General features: G+C 42.5%; 1 protein-coding gene across 2 annotated transcripts in view; it reads right to left on the minus strand.

The window, feature by feature from the left end:
• The window catches only part of zzef1 (zinc finger, ZZ-type with EF hand domain 1), a 33,593-nt gene that overhangs the window by 11,135 nt on the left and 3,025 nt on the right, over nt 1-19,433 (minus strand). For both annotated transcript variants that reach the window (XM_053441093.1, XM_053441092.1), the window contains exons 6-43: nt 17,839-18,049; nt 17,565-17,681; nt 16,186-16,364; nt 15,551-15,649; nt 15,365-15,456; nt 15,124-15,269; nt 14,804-14,909; nt 13,822-14,040; nt 13,475-13,566; nt 13,142-13,362; nt 12,861-12,994; nt 12,456-12,526; nt 12,257-12,371; nt 11,950-12,115; nt 11,703-11,824; nt 11,480-11,602; nt 10,710-10,879; nt 10,526-10,607; nt 10,228-10,429; nt 9,513-9,646; nt 9,156-9,396; nt 8,950-9,029; nt 8,768-8,852; nt 8,186-8,672; nt 7,932-8,096; nt 7,550-7,669; nt 7,271-7,432; nt 7,025-7,157; nt 5,549-5,687; nt 5,258-5,423; nt 4,901-5,163; nt 4,267-4,439; nt 2,433-2,628; nt 2,184-2,347; nt 1,291-1,571; nt 615-789; nt 375-507; nt 57-283 (exon numbers count right to left, since the gene is read on the minus strand). In XM_053441093.1, the coding sequence (XP_053297068.1) occupies nt 57-283; nt 375-507; nt 615-789; nt 1,291-1,571; nt 2,184-2,347; nt 2,433-2,628; nt 4,267-4,439; nt 4,901-5,163; nt 5,258-5,423; nt 5,549-5,687; nt 7,025-7,157; nt 7,271-7,432; nt 7,550-7,669; nt 7,932-8,096; nt 8,186-8,672; nt 8,768-8,852; nt 8,950-9,029; nt 9,156-9,396; nt 9,513-9,646; nt 10,228-10,429; nt 10,526-10,607; nt 10,710-10,879; nt 11,480-11,602; nt 11,703-11,824; nt 11,950-12,115; nt 12,257-12,371; nt 12,456-12,526; nt 12,861-12,994; nt 13,142-13,362; nt 13,475-13,566; nt 13,822-14,040; nt 14,804-14,909; nt 15,124-15,269; nt 15,365-15,456; nt 15,551-15,649; nt 16,186-16,364; nt 17,565-17,681; nt 17,839-18,049 (6,191 nt within the window). The remainder of the gene's footprint in view (nt 1-56; nt 284-374; nt 508-614; nt 790-1,290; nt 1,572-2,183; nt 2,348-2,432; nt 2,629-4,266; nt 4,440-4,900; nt 5,164-5,257; nt 5,424-5,548; nt 5,688-7,024; nt 7,158-7,270; nt 7,433-7,549; nt 7,670-7,931; nt 8,097-8,185; nt 8,673-8,767; nt 8,853-8,949; nt 9,030-9,155; nt 9,397-9,512; nt 9,647-10,227; nt 10,430-10,525; nt 10,608-10,709; nt 10,880-11,479; nt 11,603-11,702; nt 11,825-11,949; nt 12,116-12,256; nt 12,372-12,455; nt 12,527-12,860; nt 12,995-13,141; nt 13,363-13,474; nt 13,567-13,821; nt 14,041-14,803; nt 14,910-15,123; nt 15,270-15,364; nt 15,457-15,550; nt 15,650-16,185; nt 16,365-17,564; nt 17,682-17,838; nt 18,050-19,433) is intronic.

Genomic DNA, 19,433 nt, shown 5'->3' on the forward strand with positions numbered 1-19,433 from the left:
ATCAATGAAACTAATCGTGGTTATCATATTATATTATCCTAAGTCATGGCAGGCACCTTGAGTGTGTTGTAGAGGCCTTTAAGGGCCAAGGACAGGACCCAGGAAGCCTCCACAGCATCAGGAGAACCATTGTCCAGACTGGTCTCCAGTAGGTGGCTGATGATGGAAGTGAAATGGCTCAGGTGGCGGCTGAGCAGCGTCTTTGGGCATCCCTGGTCCTCTGACTGTTCTGGGAGGCTGGCTGTGGTGGAGTCCTGAGACTGGATGAGTTGGTAGTCCTTCACTATGGATGAAGGGGAAGCTCAGATACGGCTAATTCCATGTTCACTTCTTAACACAAGCAATGTTATTCTAAGTGCTACTACGACACTAACCTGTTTTTCTCTTGCGTGTCCTAACGTCCACCACTGCAGCATGGTTCTTTTCCGTGAAGTGTTTGAGCAAGATCATGTTGTGTTGCTCATTGGCGTTATCGATAAACACCGTCTGGGTGCCCACACACAGCACCTGACAAACACACAAGCACACATATATATATATATAAAAGACACAATTGACTTTGGAAAGTCAGGAAGAAGCTTACAACTCCATCCAGCTGTGTGTATTCTACCTACCTCGGGGAAGCCCACCAGCACCAAAAGGGTGAAGAGGTTGGTGCGCTTGAGAGTTTGCGGCAGCTGCTGAACACAATGATCAGTGAAGGCAGCGATGACCGGGCTCCACTCAGGACAAGCGTTGAGACTGTGTAAAATATCTGCAACTGTGCACGCCCAATCAAGACCAATACGACTGTGCAAGAAAAGAAAACAACAACAGATGATGGGTTGCAACGGCTTATTCGACACCTGTTAGTAGGACAAACAACTGCAAAAAAAAAGCTAGGCTGTGAGAGAAAAAGAGTTTGATGTCAGTTCTACATCTGATAAAACATTATTTAACAGATATGGTGTTTATTGGAGTTTGTAAAAATGAAACAAACACACAATGTAACACAGCATGTCTTCAATTCACGCAGGAATAAGGAGAAACAATGGTTTATAGATGCTGCGATTGTTGTCGATTTATTATTCTTTTTTTAAGTAATTTTGTCATGTTGTCAATCAATAATTTTAATTTTCAATTTTTTTTTATTATCAAGGAATGAAAATATCTTATTCAGGTCTGAACTGACTCAAATCCAAATAGGTGCGAACCCTCTCTTTAGTATCAACGTCTGCATCTGTGCCATCAAGACAATTGATCTATACAATGAGCAAAAACCCTGGCTTCATCAGGTTTCATATGCTTTACCTGTCTAAACAGACGGCTCCGAGGCTGAAGAGCAGCTGAGTGGTCCTCCAACCCTCAGTGTCTGAAGTGGCGGCCTCTCCTTGTGTCAGCAACTCGTATTTGTCAGCTAGCGCCTCTGTGACGGCAATGTCGGCCTCCATTGGAGGGATTCGGAGCAGCAGCTGACCCAGAAGTCCGAGGGTGAGGTGAAAGGTCTCGTTCAGAGAGCCAGCGTTGGAGATGATTGCTCTGAAAAGCTGTGGCAGGATGGAGCTCAGACTGGGCAGACACAGGTTGCAGCCCTGAGGATACAGACAAGACAATGTAAATGTTAATTACAGATACAGTGCATTTAAAATAGTAAATATTAGAGCAATATTGTGATTTGTGAAAATGAGTGTATGTTGGGTTCAAAATAATTCAGTTAGTCGGTTGTAAGTGTCGGTCGATTTTGGTGTAATTGTTTAATCTGTACATTTAAAGTCTGTATTAAAAGACATAGGGTGATGTTTTGGGAAATATGGGTGCTAAAATAAGATAGTTAAGAAGTTCATAAAGGTAAAAAAACACAAAATGTACCAAACAGCAACATGATCATTTGTTGAATCTGTAATCTGTGGACTTTTTCTTAGTCAGGAGCAGAGATTTTCTGGAGTCTCTGTTGGTTGATCCAAGGTGAAGATGAAACTCTGGAAAGTTTGTGTATCCAGATAAGCAATAACATGGTACATAACCAAAACCCATGCTGATCAGTGAGCTTTAAAAGGTGCTGGTATGAGGATTTGTCTTTTATTTCCATTTAAACTAAGCTAAATCAACTTCATGCTTGTTTGCTGTTTTTATCGTCTTTCCTAAAATGTCAAACTTGTTCCTCAGTGTGTAACCCATAAAAGCTGGTCTTTGGTTTGACCTACTGGTTTGGCAGGTGGTAGCATGGCTGCAAGTAGTCCCAGGATCCTCTCCCTGGAGCATTCTGAAAACACATGCTCCTGGAGGGGGACCTGCGGCAGCCTCTCATCAGTCTCCTTGATAACATCTGATGCTGGGGAGTTGATCGGCCCTGGTCCAGATTCAGAAGCTGAGAGCGATAATAGAACATAAATGGTTAATCCAGACAGCAAAGGAAAAAAAACTGTCTTGATGGATGTAATCTCAGTACTTACGCTGGATCACAGGAGAGAGAGGGTCCTCGCTGGACACAGAGGGTGTCTGGCTAACACTTGGGGAATCCAAAGTGTCTTGAGTAACCAACTTCTTTTTCTCTCCCTCCCCGGTGCTTGGGGGGGACAACACCTCTGGAGGAGCAGGGGGAGGAGAGCCCACCTCCTTTGTCTTTGTTTCCTTGCCTGATGGTTTACTCTGGTGGAGAGATGATGACAACAATTCAGGAGATTGCTATATTAAAGTTGTTTATTTATACCATTGTATGGAGTTTGTTGTATGCACATTTTGAAAACCCCTGGGGGTTTTTTAAGTAAAAAAAGTAAATACATCCCCTGCAGTAAGCAGAGATTGAAAACAAGCTTATTCCTTTTCCCATGATCCCCCCAAAAAAACAATACTGGTTTTGTAAAAGTCACAGAGACACAGCTCTTCATGCAGAACACTCAGATCTTGTAAGGCTTTAATTGACTCATTAAGCAGGTCGAGAGCTATTATGACGATTTGTGACCTGATGACATTTCCACAGCTAATAAATCCTTGGACTCTTCAAACCTTATGGTAACAACCAGGGGCTCCGCGAAGCAACTGACTGAGGATCTGACAATGAATGAAGCGTGACTATAAAGCAAGAGGCTATAAAAAGATATTAAACTGCTTCCAGCTGTTTCAAAGCATCATTAAGAGGGAGCAGTTACAGGGAAGCCTGCGGGAGTCAAGAAGTATCAAACTGGAAACCAGAGAAAACTCTTAGATGAAACTGCAGATTTGCTGCCAAAAAAAGCAAACAGGATCAACATGGAAGAGTCATCAGGGGGAAACCCTAACTATGATGTCATAAAAAAAACTATTCAACATCACAAGTATGCAAAGAAAATCGCAGCGATGCAGGAAAGAAAGGATTCCATTAAATATCAGCACATTCTGGATGAGAATGCAGTGTAGCCAGTCAAGAAACAAACCAAACAGAGGTGGGCTTCTGCAATCAGACTTGGAGCCAAAGCAGAAATCCAGAATGGGGAGAACCTGTATATATCTCAAAGTGTGTTCCAGGGAATAGATCTGTATCGTGCAAATATCAGCTTTTTTTATGTTTATTTATTTTATGTGTGCTCTGCTTCCTGCAACCATAACGATCCCGTACCCAAACAAAGACCCTGCACAGACCTGGCATTAACATCCATCCTGAGATATCTGATCACAGTGGTGAAGTGGTCGCTGTTAGGTGTTCCTGTTCACACTTGATAATAAGATACTTCCTGAATGTATTTCCTGTGACTTGAGATCAAATCTCTCTTCCCCATTCTATATGTAAATAACCATAACTGTCATTTGTGTTTGTGAAGATCAAATGATGCTTCTGTTAACTAACATCAGTTTACACATGTGTCAGTTGACAGTGTTTTTTCCGGTGTCGATTGGTTTTGAGTTTTGAAAGAGTGACAAAGAATCAGAACAAATGAATCTGCGCAGCTATGAAGAAAGATTTGACGCATGTGCACTGATAAGTATAAATTATACGAATTATTCGTTGTGAAACTGGAGCAGGTTAGAGGACATTAGCTGAGTAGAAGGCTCTTCATATGTGGCCCAGGATGTATTTGCACTCACACAGCAAAAATAATGTGGCCACATGCCTCCCAGACGACCTCTTAATGTGGTTTGAGAGCTTGGATCTCAGGACACATTCAGGACAGATTGGGTTGTGTTCACACCTATACAGAGTTGACCACTTGTTATCGCATTACTCAGGACGGATGCCAATGCCAGGTCTGAACGGGGTCAAAGATCATTTAGTCTTAATGTAATTCTAAAAGCATTGCTCCTGTTCCTCACCTTGTCCCTGGGGGATGATGGGGAGCAGATCGCCGCAGTGCTGCCTGGGAGAGAGGAGGTGTCAGTGGCTGTACTGAGCTCCTGAGAGGACTCCGGAGAGGCTGGACACAGCTCGCTATCAGAGGCTGAATCATTGGAGGACAGCAGAGCGAGCAAAGCAGAGGAACGAAGACCTACACAGAAAACATTGAAGGGTTAGCCATTAAAAGGAAAGAAAATAAATAAAAATACAGGTTTGAATAAACAGAAAAACAATATAACAAATGCATTAACAATGAGGCAAAGGCCTTTAACAATTTGTTGTAATCTGAAAAACTTAAATAACATTGTTGTACGCAAGTTTATCCAGCTGTATGAAACAGTTAGAAAATGAATGGATTAACCTCTCCAAGGGCCAGGATTTTGTTTGAAATGTAGGAAAGTTTGTTTTCTTGCCGAGAGTTATATGAGAAGATCAGAACCACTCTCGGGTCATTACTGTAAGGTTGCCAGGTGAACAGCAGAAGACACTGTCTGTCTGTAGCCTTCAACGTACACTAAGCTGACAGTCTGCTCAGTCTAGCTTCATATTCAGCATAGACACCTGAGGGTGGTGTTTTCTCATCCAACTCTCAACTCTCTGGTTTGGACTTACCTTTGCCCGTCTGCCCCTTCAGCAAACAGTCAGTGATGAGTTGGGAGCAGTGCGTCTGCAGGGCTGAGGCCTGGCTCAACGCGTTGCTCTCCAGCAACTCCCCACCCGTCTGCTTCTCACTGCTCAGCTCGGATGTGTGCAGGGCCAGAGCAGCAAACAGGAGCCAGGAGTAGTTGTGGATGTAGGGCTGGATCAAGCGGTGGCGGTCACTGATTCGTATGGTCACCATGGGGTACACTGTGATCCGATGGGTGGGCAGATGGCTGGAGACGGAGATTTTATAAAAATGACTGAGTAAACAAGTCTAAGGTGAAGCAAAATAAGCGTTTGAACAAGATTAACCATCAAATATGTCACCTGTCAGGATACTTCTTAGCATTGTAGCACCCAAAGCACAGGTCGAAGTCTTCACACACGTTGCAGTTGATCCTACTGCCCACAATGAGGCCCTGACAATGGTCACAAGCATATTCCATGTTCACCATCTCGTGGTCGTCCTCGTGGCCTTCAGGCTTGGCACCGCCTATTTAACAACGCACACACACACACACACACAGTTAGGTTTGCTCCAAAGCTTTAGTCCAACTTTCGATTAGTGCAGGTAGTGTGTGAGTGCATGAGCAGTGAAGTGGGAGTGTGTGAGCTCACTGAGGAAGCAGGTCTTGCAGAGGTCCATGTCCATGCACTGCAGACATCTATAGCGGTGCCATGGAGCCATCCTCTCACAGCCGTCACAGGAGATGACAACATTGAGCAGGTCACAGTAGCGTGCAATAAACATGTGCATCTGAGGAAAGAAATGATAGAAACGGGTATATTTATTTACACAGCAATATCATCTTGACATCATCTTGTTCATACGGTGTAAATGGCGCTGTTTCAAGTTGAATATGAATGTCTCGGCGTGCGGACACTTTGATGACACCACACAAGCAGTATGGAGGTGTGTTGTATTTTTTCTGTTGTTTTGTTACGTCTGAGGCTTTGGTCGCTCATTTCTTCAATTGTATTGGTTTCTGCTCTAACACTGTTTCCCCCTGAGACTCCTCAAGTGTTTTGTGGACTCAAACACTTCACCCACCCCTCCATCGGCATAGTGGTGAGTAGATAATGAGTGCATTTTCATTGCTGGGTAAACTATCCCTTTAATGGGTGGGCTTGTCTTTCTAATCAGACACAACATTTGAATGTAATGTGTTAGCTTTTGTATGAGGTGACACTAACACGTAAAACTAAGATGGTGAACATTATACGGGCTAGACATCAGCATATGTTTAGCCTGTAAAATGTTCACGAGAAACTATTTAACATACTTTTATCTAACCATGCCTTCCAGTACGGTTAACATTTTTATTTTGAGGTTCTTTTGATTACTTACGAGACACTTAATGGTTTGAGTTCCCAGTATATTGCATATTGTTTTATGCTGGTACTTTCAGATCCTATGGCGAGGGACTTTAAATCGTTTCAGATTCTCTGCTGAAGGCTAAAGGGAACAGAGCTTTTGATATAAGAGCTGAGGCTCTGGATTACCCTGCCTGGGAAAATATGGTGGGTTGTGTCAGTAGCTTCCTTTAAATCAAATGTTACATTTATTTTACCGCATTCCCCTAATTCTAGCAGTGGTCATGCTTAAATTTCTGTCACAATTTTAGCATGGTTTATTCTTCTTTGTCTGTTGTTTTATTTATCTGAATTCAGTTAAGGAATTTTCCTTATATTTGTGAAGCACTGTTTTGAGAAGTGCTATATAAATAAACATTTTAGCATGTCACGATGTGTGTTAGCATGTAATGAGTCACAGGGATACTTTGATGCAAATACTGAAAGAGCTCCTAACATGGCTGTTTACTCTCGTTACAACCTTGATGACAGACCTTTAACAGATCTATTGATATTACATCTTTTTGAAATGGCAGGTTGTCTTTACATTCATTACCGGCAGGCCTACATCTGCTCTATTATGCACAAGGATGCACAGGAAAGACAACGGAGAGTAGAGAAGCACTTGGGGTCAGTTAAACAAGGAGGGCCATTTGTTTTCCTTGGCAGTGCTCAAAGACATTTTATTGGATTTCTAATGATTGTACCTTTATGTCTTTTATGCACTGGGATGTACAGTACCTTTCTCCTGTCCTCCATGGAGTCTTCCTCATCGATTTTGTCGTACCACTTCTCAAACATTCCGTCCATACACTCATCCATCCACTCCTGGTTCTTCTTGTAGTCTGTAATTTCATCTTCCTCCGTCCACTGACTGAAAATGAGATAGAAACCACAAAAAGCATAAATCGCCTCTGCAATTTAAATGGCTGCAATTTCACTGAGATTATTTAGCATATTGTAAAAAGGAGGTGAGTCTGATATTACCTGATGGCGATGTCATGAACACTGATGTTCTCCTGGGACATGCTGAGCAGGAGGTCAGGAAGCTTGATGTTCAGGAAGAGAGGGAGGTCGTGCACCTCCCAGTTCATGTCGAGAAGGTGCAACAAGCAGGTCTGCACACATGACAGGGCTGGGAGCAGGGCTCTGGAGAGTAAGGATACAGGTTACACCACCAGATTAATCAATGCTGCAATCGTTTAGTAATTTCTGTGAATACAGTTATTAGTGCACATGGTGGGCTGCAAAAAGATAAGAGCTTACTTCTCATTGAGGCTGCTGAAGCCTTGTACCGCCTCCACAAGCATGAGCACCAAGTGATGGTAGGAACGCCTCACTTCCTCTCCAAGCTTCTGCCCACTGTCCGACAGGTGGGAGAAATAACTGAAAAAAATAAAAAATAAACGAAAATCTTGAGAGAAAATTCTACTGTACAGCTGACATTGGTGAGTACTAACAATTTAATAACAAGACATTATTTTAGCACCTCTAATATAATCATTAATAGTAGAGTTCAGAAAAATCTATACAAGCCTAAGTCTGATTCACTTTACTCTTTTCAACATTTCATAAATGATTCTAGAAGAAAACAAAACGGACTCTGCCATATGTTTCACAGGGTCTGAACTGAAAAGAATTCCTATACCAGGTGAAGTCTTTCTGGCAGGCCAGCAGCTCCTGTAGGAACAAGATGCAAGGGGCTTGGAAGAGGTGTGGCTTCCCAAGGGATTGCAAACACTGCTGAACCATCTCCAGGACCTTGCACACACTCAGAGCCTGGGCTTTGCTTAGGGACAGTGTCTGAAGAATGCTGCAAGGAGTCAAATTTGATTAATTTACCCGGTATGGAACAAATTACACGAATGCAGAATGTGAGTTAGAAATCAGAAGATCTGTTACCTTGCAGTTGTGAGAGACTGGTCCCTTATGAAGTTTAGGATGTGTTTGAGTATTGGGTAGCGATCCTTGATGGAAGGGATCATGCGGGGCTCCTCTACAGATCGGCAGGACAGGAGGCGTAGGCGGGCCCGACTGAATAGGGGTTTACGGGGAACGGCGGAGGGCGAGGCTGGCTCTGCCGTCTGGGATGAGAGGCTCTCTGATGAGCCTCTGTGGCCTCGTCGACTTTGCCCATCGGAAGTTGGGTTTTGAGCTTGAGCACCGGAGGAGTTGCTCTGTCCAACTTTGGCCTCACCACCCTCCTCAGCCCCTGCAGTCTGAGGTAGCGGAGTGGAGCTGGGCTGGAAGTCTGCTTCTGAGATCGAGCTAGAGCGCAAGAGTGGCGCATTGCCGCCCTCTGCAGCTTTGACACAGTCATTGTCCTGGCATGTTACTTCACAAGGGGGAAATCTGAACAGCAGGAGGCTCTTCTCAATGCACATGTCAGCTAGGGAAACACAAAATAACAGAGGTCAGAAGAATTCTTTTCAGGGGATAACAGGGTCGCTCACAAAAAAAGTGTGGGGTTAGGTTAGTCCTCACCTAACGTCTCCATAGTAAACTCATCAAGAATACTTTCCTTCTCTTCATTCATTTTGCCAACTAGATATTTCTGTTTCATCTCCAGCTGACAGGAAGAAAAAACATTATCAGCACAATATTCACACCACACAACGATCGTTAAATTCAGCATAATGTACAGAGGTATCAATCCTGTCACTCACCATCCACGTTCTGATGCTGTCGGCTAATGAATACACCTGCACAAAGTCCTCACTCAGACAGGACTTGCTGTCCTGATTAACTACACGTTTGAAGATAAAAAGGGAGAAATCAACTGAGTGAGTCAAGCAAGTAAAAAAAAAAGATTCAGGAAGATAACAAATACATATTTTGCTCTGTGTGACTACTGACTGAAGCCGGGAATTACCGTAGGTCTTCAGGGCACAGTTGAGGGCTGGTGTGTGGTAAACCATGGCTGCCCATATGGCATTTACAGCTTGGTCCGTCTTGGACCCAGGAGCTATCTCGTTCCTCATCGTTTGTTTTCTGCAGGAGTGCATGAACTTTTTCATCAGCTCCGTTCTATTGTCTGTCAGTTCCTGCGAGGGGTTCCACCGAGCAAAGTCCTCCAGGAAGCTCATTAACTCATCAGAAGACCATGAATTTGTCTGCCACACAGAAACAGAGGGGGAGCTCTAGTTACCAGCGGCAGTGATTAGGAAATGCAAATAGTATAATCCTTTGAAAGTAACAATATTACTGGATGAAGCAGACTTGACTATACCTGATCTGTGGGTGGTTTACTATGATCCGTTTCCCTTGTTTCACACAGTCCGTGTCGCAGGATAGGCTTCCATAAAGGAGAAGACTGAACATGGGACATTTTCCAAGTAGGAAGCTCTTTTACAGTGCGCATCTCTGAGAATAGACAGCAACCCACAATTGTTAGCTCTTTAATCTGTTATCAAGAGTCTGCAAAATGCTTGAGTGATTTACAAAAGGCCTGCACGATATATCGCAAAATGTATCGTCATCGCGATATCGACGTCTGCAATATACCCATCGAAAAGACGACAAATGCTATAAATGGTGTTCCATGCGCCATTCATCTGCACTCTGCATGTCAATATTTTGGCCATTCAGATGGAGCCTTCTGCCCTATATAATAAATTAAAGACATGTAGATCATTGAGAGTTTTTTCCGTCAATGAATCATTGTCGGAAGACGAGAAAAAGAAGAGAATAGAGAGAAAACAGAGATTTGACGGAGCAAGGAGCCGTGTCAGACACAGCCAGGGACTGTTTATGTATCGCAATTCATATTGTCATCGCGATATTAAGCAATGTTATCACATATCGCACATTTTCCTAATATCGTGCAGCCCTAATTTACAGATTTACGGATAAAGATCCAATGTGTTCATTCAGAAACTTTACACAGAGAGACACTTCAGAGCAGGCCTTAGTTTGATAATGGGTTTTGGATTATTTTTTTTTACCATGAGGTGATTTCAGTGCCAGAGTTCTTGATGCAAGACGACCCATCAGACGAGCCACCAGCAGCTGTAAGTCCGACATCCACGAAATGGTGATGTCTGGCAGTCCCAGCGCCGTCACGCTGAACTTGTAACCCCACTCGTTGTTGCTGCTATCAGAGTGGAAGAGGAACTGGAGCTGAGGGCCAGTGTCAAACGTCACCTTCTGAAGGAGCAGAGAGAAACAACAGACATGCGTTAAGGAATTAAGAAACAACAGTGTGTCATATGGAGACAAGTTAAGAGGTTTCCCATATCCTACCTTTGGCCACTTCTCAGTTCCGACTTTCATATCGTAGCGGACCTTGCCTCCTCTAGAATCTGTGAATTCTAGGTAGTCGTATCTGTGAATATTCGGAATACAGCAGACGGGTTAGAATAACTCCTCAAAGGTTTTTTTTTTTTTTAAAGCGAAGAAACATTTAAACATTTTTAAACGAGAGTACCTCTTCTCTGTCTCACAGCGTTCATCAAACTCCACCTCAAAGGAGGAAGCACCGGGGCAGGCAAAGATGCTGGTCTCATGGCGGCTGTTCTCATAGTTGTGAGGCGACTCCATCTTCCAGTTCCTCAGCACCACTGGCTGCTGGGGCTGGTGCCAGCTCTCCTGATCCACCTGACGTGCAGTCAATGCTTGTTACACTCAGTGGTGGACAGCAACAGTGCATTTCCTCAATTGCTTTGTAAGTTGATGTATTTCACTCTAGATCTTTCATGTTTCTATATACTACTGAAATGTTGTACTTTTTATTGCATTTTGTTTATCTTACATATCATGTTATTTTCAGGATGAAGACATAAACCTATGATGAGTTCTGCAATATATTATGCTAAAAGATTAAACTCCTCAACAGTATAGGAACTAATTCAAATCAGATCCAACGATTCCCCTGACACCAGTCTACTATTGAAACAATAATTTATTAGTAATAATTCTATAATATCCATTTAGCTAATAACACAATCATTGTACGTGCCATTTTTATTGCAATACTTTTTAAGTGTAATGGAGTACTTTTATATGCACTGTGCTGTCTTGTTACTTTTACTTAAATAAAGGATCTGAGACACTTCCACCATCACTGGTTCAATTACTGTTGCCTTTCTTCAAACCCCTCCAAGCCTTAAATACTGCACTCTCAAAAGTCTATACTATACTGGGATGGGAGGCTGTTTACATGTAAACATGTGCCCTGACGTGTGTGAGTGGACTGACCTTAGAAAATATGTCTCCAGTGTCACTGGATAGACCTTTGAGCAGCTCCACCAGAGTGGAGAAGCTCTTCAGCAACACACTGTGAGGGATGTCCAGAGAGCACAGCTCCAGGAGGAAGATCATCTGATGGGAAAACAGCAAATATGAATCCTATTCACTCGGCAGAGCCAAATGTAAAAGTGTCCTTGAGGAAATTTTTAAATCACAAAGTAATATGTTTTACCAGTTGTCTGAAGACTGTGGCTAGAATGGAGCTGCCAAGTTTGTCAGTGATTTGAGCACCAGTGTATTTCTCCAGCAGGGATCCAAGAATCGTCTTGATGCTTCCAAGGAACTGATCCACATCTAATGAGAGAATCAATGGATTGTCCCATTTAAGTTGAATTATACCCAACAAATTCTACTAAATAAATAGGGAGCTGTGAGAACATTGCTTGTGTCAGCAAAGCGACATTGTTACTGTATCTCACATTTTAGTAGGATGTCTCTTGCCAGGTCCATAGCGACAGCTGAGGATGTTCCTACTTTGAGTTGCAGGTAGCACCAGGAGAGCAGACTCCCCTGCAGTGCCCAGAACAAGGACAACAGCACCGTCCTGCTGGCTCCTCTACTCTCATCCACCATCATAACCTCACACTGAGAGAAAGAAGTTATGTTGGACAAGGAGGAACATTGTAAAAGTAGATAAATACACGCGATTTCACTTCAAGACATTAAGCGATGGAGACAGAAGCTTTGAGACAGTTGAGTTGTGTGTGAGTGTAGCAGAGGTGTCACCTCTCTTGTTGCCACCAGCAGCAGCGTCTCCATGACTGACAGTATGGGGCTGATGTCAAAGTCTGAGGGAGCTCCTTTAGGTGGGAGCAGGAGGAGGCCACTTGGATCCTGGTCACTGCGTAGAGAAAACCCAGATGTAGCTGATCCATTGTGAACCGAGTGTGTGTGAGAATATGATGATGTGTTAACCTGCACTTACCTGAAGTAATTACAAAGTGATTCAAACGTCACCTTGACGGACACTGGCTGATCCTCTTCAGTGATATTTTTCTGTAAAACAATTTTTTTAATGATTTATATCAGTATTTGAAATATTTATAAAATCATTTATGTCTTTATCACTACCTCTCCTTAATGGGGCTGATTGGTCAAGGTCAATAAAAAAAGGACCCCAAATTCCTCCCCCGCAATCCCCCAGATATCATCCCATATAACAGAGAGACAATCTAAAGGTAATATTGACCAGGAACGTTTAAACATTTTTTGCTACGTCTTTGTTTGATTAACCAATCGTTCATCATCACATGGTATAAATAAAAACAAATTACAATACAAATAATTTGTATAAAGATGCTTTTCATTGTTTGTTTTTGTGTAAACTCACCATCATGTGGAAGAGTTTGTCTCGTCTGACGTGTTTATCAGGGAAGAAAACAGCGGCTCCATTAAGAATAGACTTGACTGCTTCCTTGTGCAAAGCTTTTTCCACTAGTGATTCACCCTCTGGACCATCGGCAACTAAAAACACAAACATGAAAAATATTATTACTACACAGGTTTTCACAAACTCTTACATATCATGACAAGTTACTACCATCCACTGAATAAACTACTAAGCAAACATTTTTACTCCTCCTTGTTGCATGAGAGCAGATGGGTTCTTACTTTGGCAGAGGTGAGTGTAGAGTTCCCACACAGCCCGCACACTGTCATTCAGTGGGTCTCCACCGCTGGACGTGGACGGACCAGCTGCTGCGGTGGCTCCCTCATCTGGCACTTGGTTCTCCTCTGGGCCCGGGGACCCCACTGGGTTGGGTAGCATGGGGAAACAGTTCTGCATCAACTGCAGCAGGAGAACTCTGCTCTTCAACACCTCCTTGCCCTCGCTGAGACAAAGACATAAGCTTTATTACAATTGAGCCCTCAGTATGTTTGGATGTCTGCGACTGTGTACCGGGCCTGATCGATCCAAAAGAGAAACACAGCACCAACACTCACATCTCCCTGAGTTTACTGTAGAAGTTCCAGAAGCGGTGGAGGCTGAGATCACTGAAGTCCAGGAGATACTTCTGCTTGAAGTGAGAGGCGTCCTGCAGAGTCAGATGTGAAAAGAGGGTGTTTGTGCTTGCTCCCCATCTTATTTAATATTGGGTCATTGTAAAGAGACAAAAAGATGTTGGAAGATTATTCTCACTGGGCTTGCCATGATGCATGTCAGCAAATTTCTCACAAATATAATAAAGTAAAAGCGTATAATGACAATCATACACAAGTATATATACCTTATACTGGTATGTTGATTTTTATTGTTCTACATGCTCTGTCAAGCAGTGATCAGTAGTTACCATGTCTCGTGTCAGCTGTTGAATGAAGAACAGGGTCTTGTTCAGTAAACACAGTCCAGTGACAGCATCACGGTCGATGCTCTCTCCCTCTGGACTGAGGTCGTCCAGGTCTCCCAGCTTCTCTGCCCCAGGGCACAGGTAGCCACTGAAGCTGATGGACTGCACCCCCAGACGCTCGGCCGAGTCCTGCCTGGTGCAGAGGAATTTCACCATCAGGAACTGGAAAATCAAGAAAACAGAGGTTCCTATTGAAGAAAACATGCTTTGAAACCTGTTTACAAATGTATGCTCTCGAGCTTATTCATTTTCTAAGACAACGGGGCTCTGTAATTTCTAGCAAACATTAATCTTACTGAATGCATTTGCTCGAGACTATTTTCAGCTGGAAATCAGTTTACATCTGATGCTATTTTTTATGTTTACAACAGTAGAATGATGGTTGTGGGATAAGATCAAAATAATATGCAGTGCCTGTGTTGTTTTGTAATGATGTGACATGCTTACTGAGGTGTATTTCATATTTTTAACAATGAAGCTCTATGGCAAAGTTATACACGATATACAGTATCAGGTTTTGATACGCAGAAACTAGTAGGATCTTGTTATTGGTGTTTTTCTTCTTTTTTTTTGCAGACCAAAAGAAAGATAGCAAAATTTCTGTATTATCAAATATCTAATATTTACCTCTGCCAAGGTTTGCAAGATTACACAAATATTACTCAACCGATCTCCATGAAATGTTGTAGCGGTGTGGGCATGATCCAAGGAAGAACACATCTCCCATTGTGGGATGATTTTCCAATGATTAGAAGAATTCATGGATCTTGATACAAAAATGTTTAGTGGACTGAAATAAATGACTGTCATTCTAGTTTAAAAGGACTGCATGAGGGGTGATATACAAATCACACATTTTTTATGAGATGGAAATGTGTGGTCTAAGTAAAATGATATCTTATCTTTAACTGGATGTAGTGTGTACCTTTGCAACCCGACACTGCTGCAGCCGGATCTCTATGTCGTTCCAGTCCTCCTCGAGCTCAAACCAGCCAATGGGCTCATCCTCAGACTGTGCTGGAATCCTCACACTGCAGGTCAGATGACAGCATGGTGTGTCAGTCATTCACATAAACCACTGAGGCAGACCCCCACACTGCTGAGCGGGGTCCACAACAGAGGAAAAAGATGTCCACTTCGTACCAAAGTCTTATTAGATTGGACCATTCTATGTACTTATTCGCCCATTACAGCAGACTTCTCAAATAATAAGTTATATATAGTCAGTTAGGAATGGATTCTTACTGGTCTTGTACAAAATCTTTGTAGTCCGTGTAGTCCCACTCGTCAAACTTTTTGAACCTCTTGAAATGTTTCTCTGCATCGAATGGGTCCTCGTCTTTGTAGGCGAAAACTAAGCCACATTTTGCACCAATGGCTCCTTTTCGTACCTTTTCGCACAAACCAGAGAGCAAGTGTTATGTACTGTAATCCTCCATCACTGTCTGGGTTATCACACACTCTGTGAAATCATGTGGAGCCTCACTTTGATCTTCATCTGAGTGACCTGGAAGTTGCTCTGGTCCTCTGTCGACAGGATCACACTGGCTTTCTTCCTGCCGCTCTCTGTGAGAAAACCTGAGGAGGGACAAACACTCAGTTATAGATGAGAGGGGGTATGTTCATACTGTACTTAAAACTAAAGATGTACTGTTATAAGTCTCAGTTTTACCGTCTCCAGTGGAAGTTTCTGTGAGCATGTTCTCTGGTCCTGATTTCTCCTCTTTACTCTTTACATCACAGGCCTGTAGGTGCAGCTGGAGGGGCTTTCCTGCAATGTATCATAAATCATTATAGCTGCTATCAGACAAGCACTGAACTCCAGAATTATCCAGTTAGGCTGTATGTGAGAACACACATGTACAAGTCAGTAGCTGCGGACGATCTGTAAACAAAAACATGTGATCTCTGCTGCGGAATTTATATGTTATATCCTGCCTCATGCATGCTGTGCCTCCCTCACTTAAATGTTCTGCAGATTTGTGTGTTATTGTGAAGGTGTGTGAGTGGAGAATATCCTGCTGCATTTTTGCCTTGTGAAATGCAAATTCTGGAGAAAGTACAGACCCCATTGTGGTTCCATTGTCTGGAGATCATGTTATCATACCTCATACGGGTTATAATTCCATCCCTAAACTGAGAGGCCATGTTAACCTCACTGCAGCTTCATAACAGAATTAGCAGTTTTCGCCTCCATAGTCCACAAATGCATTTCGTTCTTGGCAGCGAAGCACTTTCTCTCCGGAGTCGATGGTTTCAAATGTGTGAGTGAGAGTGATAGAGGGAAGGAGGATTCGGTTACGTTACCGTTGCGGTAGAGTAGTCGCAGCCTAACAGAGGCCATAGACACGATGAGGGTGGAGGCCCGGTAGTCTGTCTCTAAATGTTCACTGAGGCAGGCCAGGGCCTGGAGGACTTTGGCCACGCTGCCTCTGGCCAGAGCGAAGGCCAGGAGGGTCAGTTCTGCATCAGGACTCACACAGCAGCTACACCGAAGCAAAGAAACAAACATATGTTAGTTTTGGGGTGCACATAGAAATATTAAATAATCTTATATGAAACTATTTAAGATAGCCAAAATAATTTTGTATGCATGGTCATACATGTGCCCTCACTTCTGAAAGGAAGGTCTACAGTTTTCAAGCTGATTTTAAAACAATGCTTACATGACCAATTTGTCACTGCACTAATTCTGATTAACCATTGAACAATCCATAACTACTCCTATTCTTTAGGGAAGATATGTGGACTCAAAACCTGGTTCAAATTCAACAGCAGCTCACTCGTATTAAATACAATACCTCTGCATTTGGACCAAACAAAAGTGCAAACAAGCTATTTTCACTTCAACAACTTGGAATCTTTAAACTAAACAAACTGAAGATCTCATAAGAAAAAATGTTTAGTTAGTGAAGGTTTGTTGATTCATCTGAAGTATTTGGGCCACTTAAAGGGAGAAGATCTTGAGATTGTAATGTTAGAGGCGGGTTGACAAAAGATCAGCCGGCTGCCTCTATTAAAATGAGAAAGATAGAGCAGCTTGTTTAGTTATACTTTTTGTGCAGGTTTAAAAAATAACAAGATACTCACTTACAAGATCCACACAGACTTGGAGGAATTTGCCTCTTTGGTGGAGGAGTAAATGTTCGGTAGTGGTCAACTGTTAGGCTTTGGTTGTTTACTTCTGAGTGCTATTTAAAACTGGTTTTGAAGTTTCCCTCTAATTGGTTCCAGACTTTGGACAGAAGTGGAAATCTGACGAGCATCCATTTTTCTCAGAATATTATGACTTTTAACACATTTAAGTACAAGTCTAAGAGCGTAATAATATGTGTTTTATTTTCTCTTTAAATAACGACTTTCTTTTTGTAATATTACAAATTATTACCTTAATCTCGAAATCTAAGATGTATTTCTGCGAACAAATAATTTCAATAATAAATATTTCTCTACTCAATGCAGCTCACAATAACATAAACAACTGATGAAGTTATTTCTGTCATGATGTTGCAGCAATTGTTGATCAAGACCCCGAACACCACTTGAGCATTTACAGTACATTAAGTGGAAGGTGAATGTGTCAATAGATGGTTCCGGAGACAATCGATACTTTGATTTGAATGTGTTATGAGCTCAGTATGGCAGTGATGGATGAGTATGAGGGCGTGACGCCTGCAGGTCATTACTCAGCTATCCTGAGCAGAAATCCATCCACCTCCTCCAGGATGTTCAAAGAGAAGAACTTGGGGAACTCTGTGGATGACGGCGTGAGGGACAACGGCGGCATGTGCCGTAAAGCTTTTCTAGGAGGAGAACACAAACCAAACCTCAGAACTCAAGCACTGCCCAGAAGAAGAAATTACACTTTACAATAAAACTGAAGCATCACTTTGCTTACTTACAAAGATTGTTACACTATTTTAAATCATACAAATGAAAAAAGAACGAGTGGTGTCTTACTGTGTGCTCTGGAGGACAGTATGAGCCAGTGCAGGGTTGGTGTCCATGGACGCAGTGACCAGGGAGGTGAGGAGAGACAGGTACCAGATGGCCGAAGCATCGGAAACAGACACCTCTTTGCTCTTGGTAATTTGATAGCCGAGAGTCTTCAAGCCATGAATCCGTGTGTCACATCCATCACTCAGGCACCGCTTAATGTTGATTTGGATGTCTGGGGTTTGGTGATGAGATAATGTGGTTATAGCGGACTGATGGAATACACTGTGCAAAAATGCCGCAGTCACTGTTTCATCTTCCGAGAAGGACAGATGGTGAGATCTTCTAACAGCACAAGGCACGTGGCCATTTGCAAAACAAAAAGCTGTGACTGATTCAGCATGACGTTTTCTCTATGTGGCCAGGAGCAAAACATTCCACTTATATTAAATTACAAAAAAACAGGCCCCTTTAAAAGACTAGCATTACAAGAAAGTGAAGAGATATAACCCAATGGGATGATAAATTAAACAAAATGAAATAAAATGTCTATTTGGAAATTGCTTGGTGCCTGTGTTGGGAGTGTGTGGTCAGTGACTCACACATGATAACTCACAGAGCAGCTGCACAGAAGCAAAACAAAAGGTTACAGACCAAGTTACCCTCATCTGAAGGAAGCCTCTGCAGCACATTGAAGAATCACATTAACCACTGGCACTTTGTATCAAATGCAGAGATGGAGAGCAGCTGTGCAGACTTAAGAATTCAAGAATAAGCTAAAGAGAGTTTTGAGAGCAACAGTGTTCGCTGGTTTAGAGTTTAATGAGGATAAATATGTGGGAGCACTGAATATGGTTATTACAGGCCAGTGTTGGAGATTGATCAACATTAGAGAAGGTCTCCAAGTTATGGGATTTCTCAAATTAAGGGTGGTGAACAAACATATGACTGCTGCAATGGGGGCGAGTTTTTGATAGCCTGGATTTGGAGAGATTGGACATTTTTTAATTATCTGAGTAAAGGAGATGGTTAGTTAAGACCCTGTTAATCCTCTCATCCCAGCATTCCTCAGCGAATCTAACCACCATTTATTCTGCCTATAAGTAGTCTTTATCCTGTTTATAGAGTCCAGTGACAAAATCAATGCATAGATCTTGGAAATAGCCGCGCTCTGTCACTAGAAAAGAACAGACAGACAGGAATTCGGACGGAGAATTTAAAGACCTAAGAAGGGAAACTAGCAAAAGTGTCACTAACAAATAGGTCTTGGAAGTGTAGTAGAAAAATAACTAAGTGTGTGTGAAATGTTTTACTTGAAAAGTAAGTTTTATGACCTATATCTACATACATATACAACATGTCCAAATACTATATGACCTGAACTGTTTGATGGTCTGAACTGTTTGACCTGAAAACTGTGGGACCCGTTTATCACTTATTGTTTAGATTCCTCTCCTTAAAATGCATCTACAGAACCAGTCTGAACTGGCCCCTTAGTTCTCCTATACAAGATCCTTGCATTTGACTGTCCTGCATCTTCACTCTGAGACCTCTGTGACTCTCTGTGTTGATCCTTTGTGCAGAAAGCCCATATTAAAATACACAAAGACAAATGTTGT

Source organism: Pleuronectes platessa, chromosome 15, assembly GCF_947347685.1.
Source record: "Pleuronectes platessa chromosome 15, fPlePla1.1, whole genome shotgun sequence".
In the NCBI taxonomy this organism is placed as follows: domain Eukaryota; kingdom Metazoa; phylum Chordata; class Actinopteri; order Pleuronectiformes; family Pleuronectidae; genus Pleuronectes; species Pleuronectes platessa.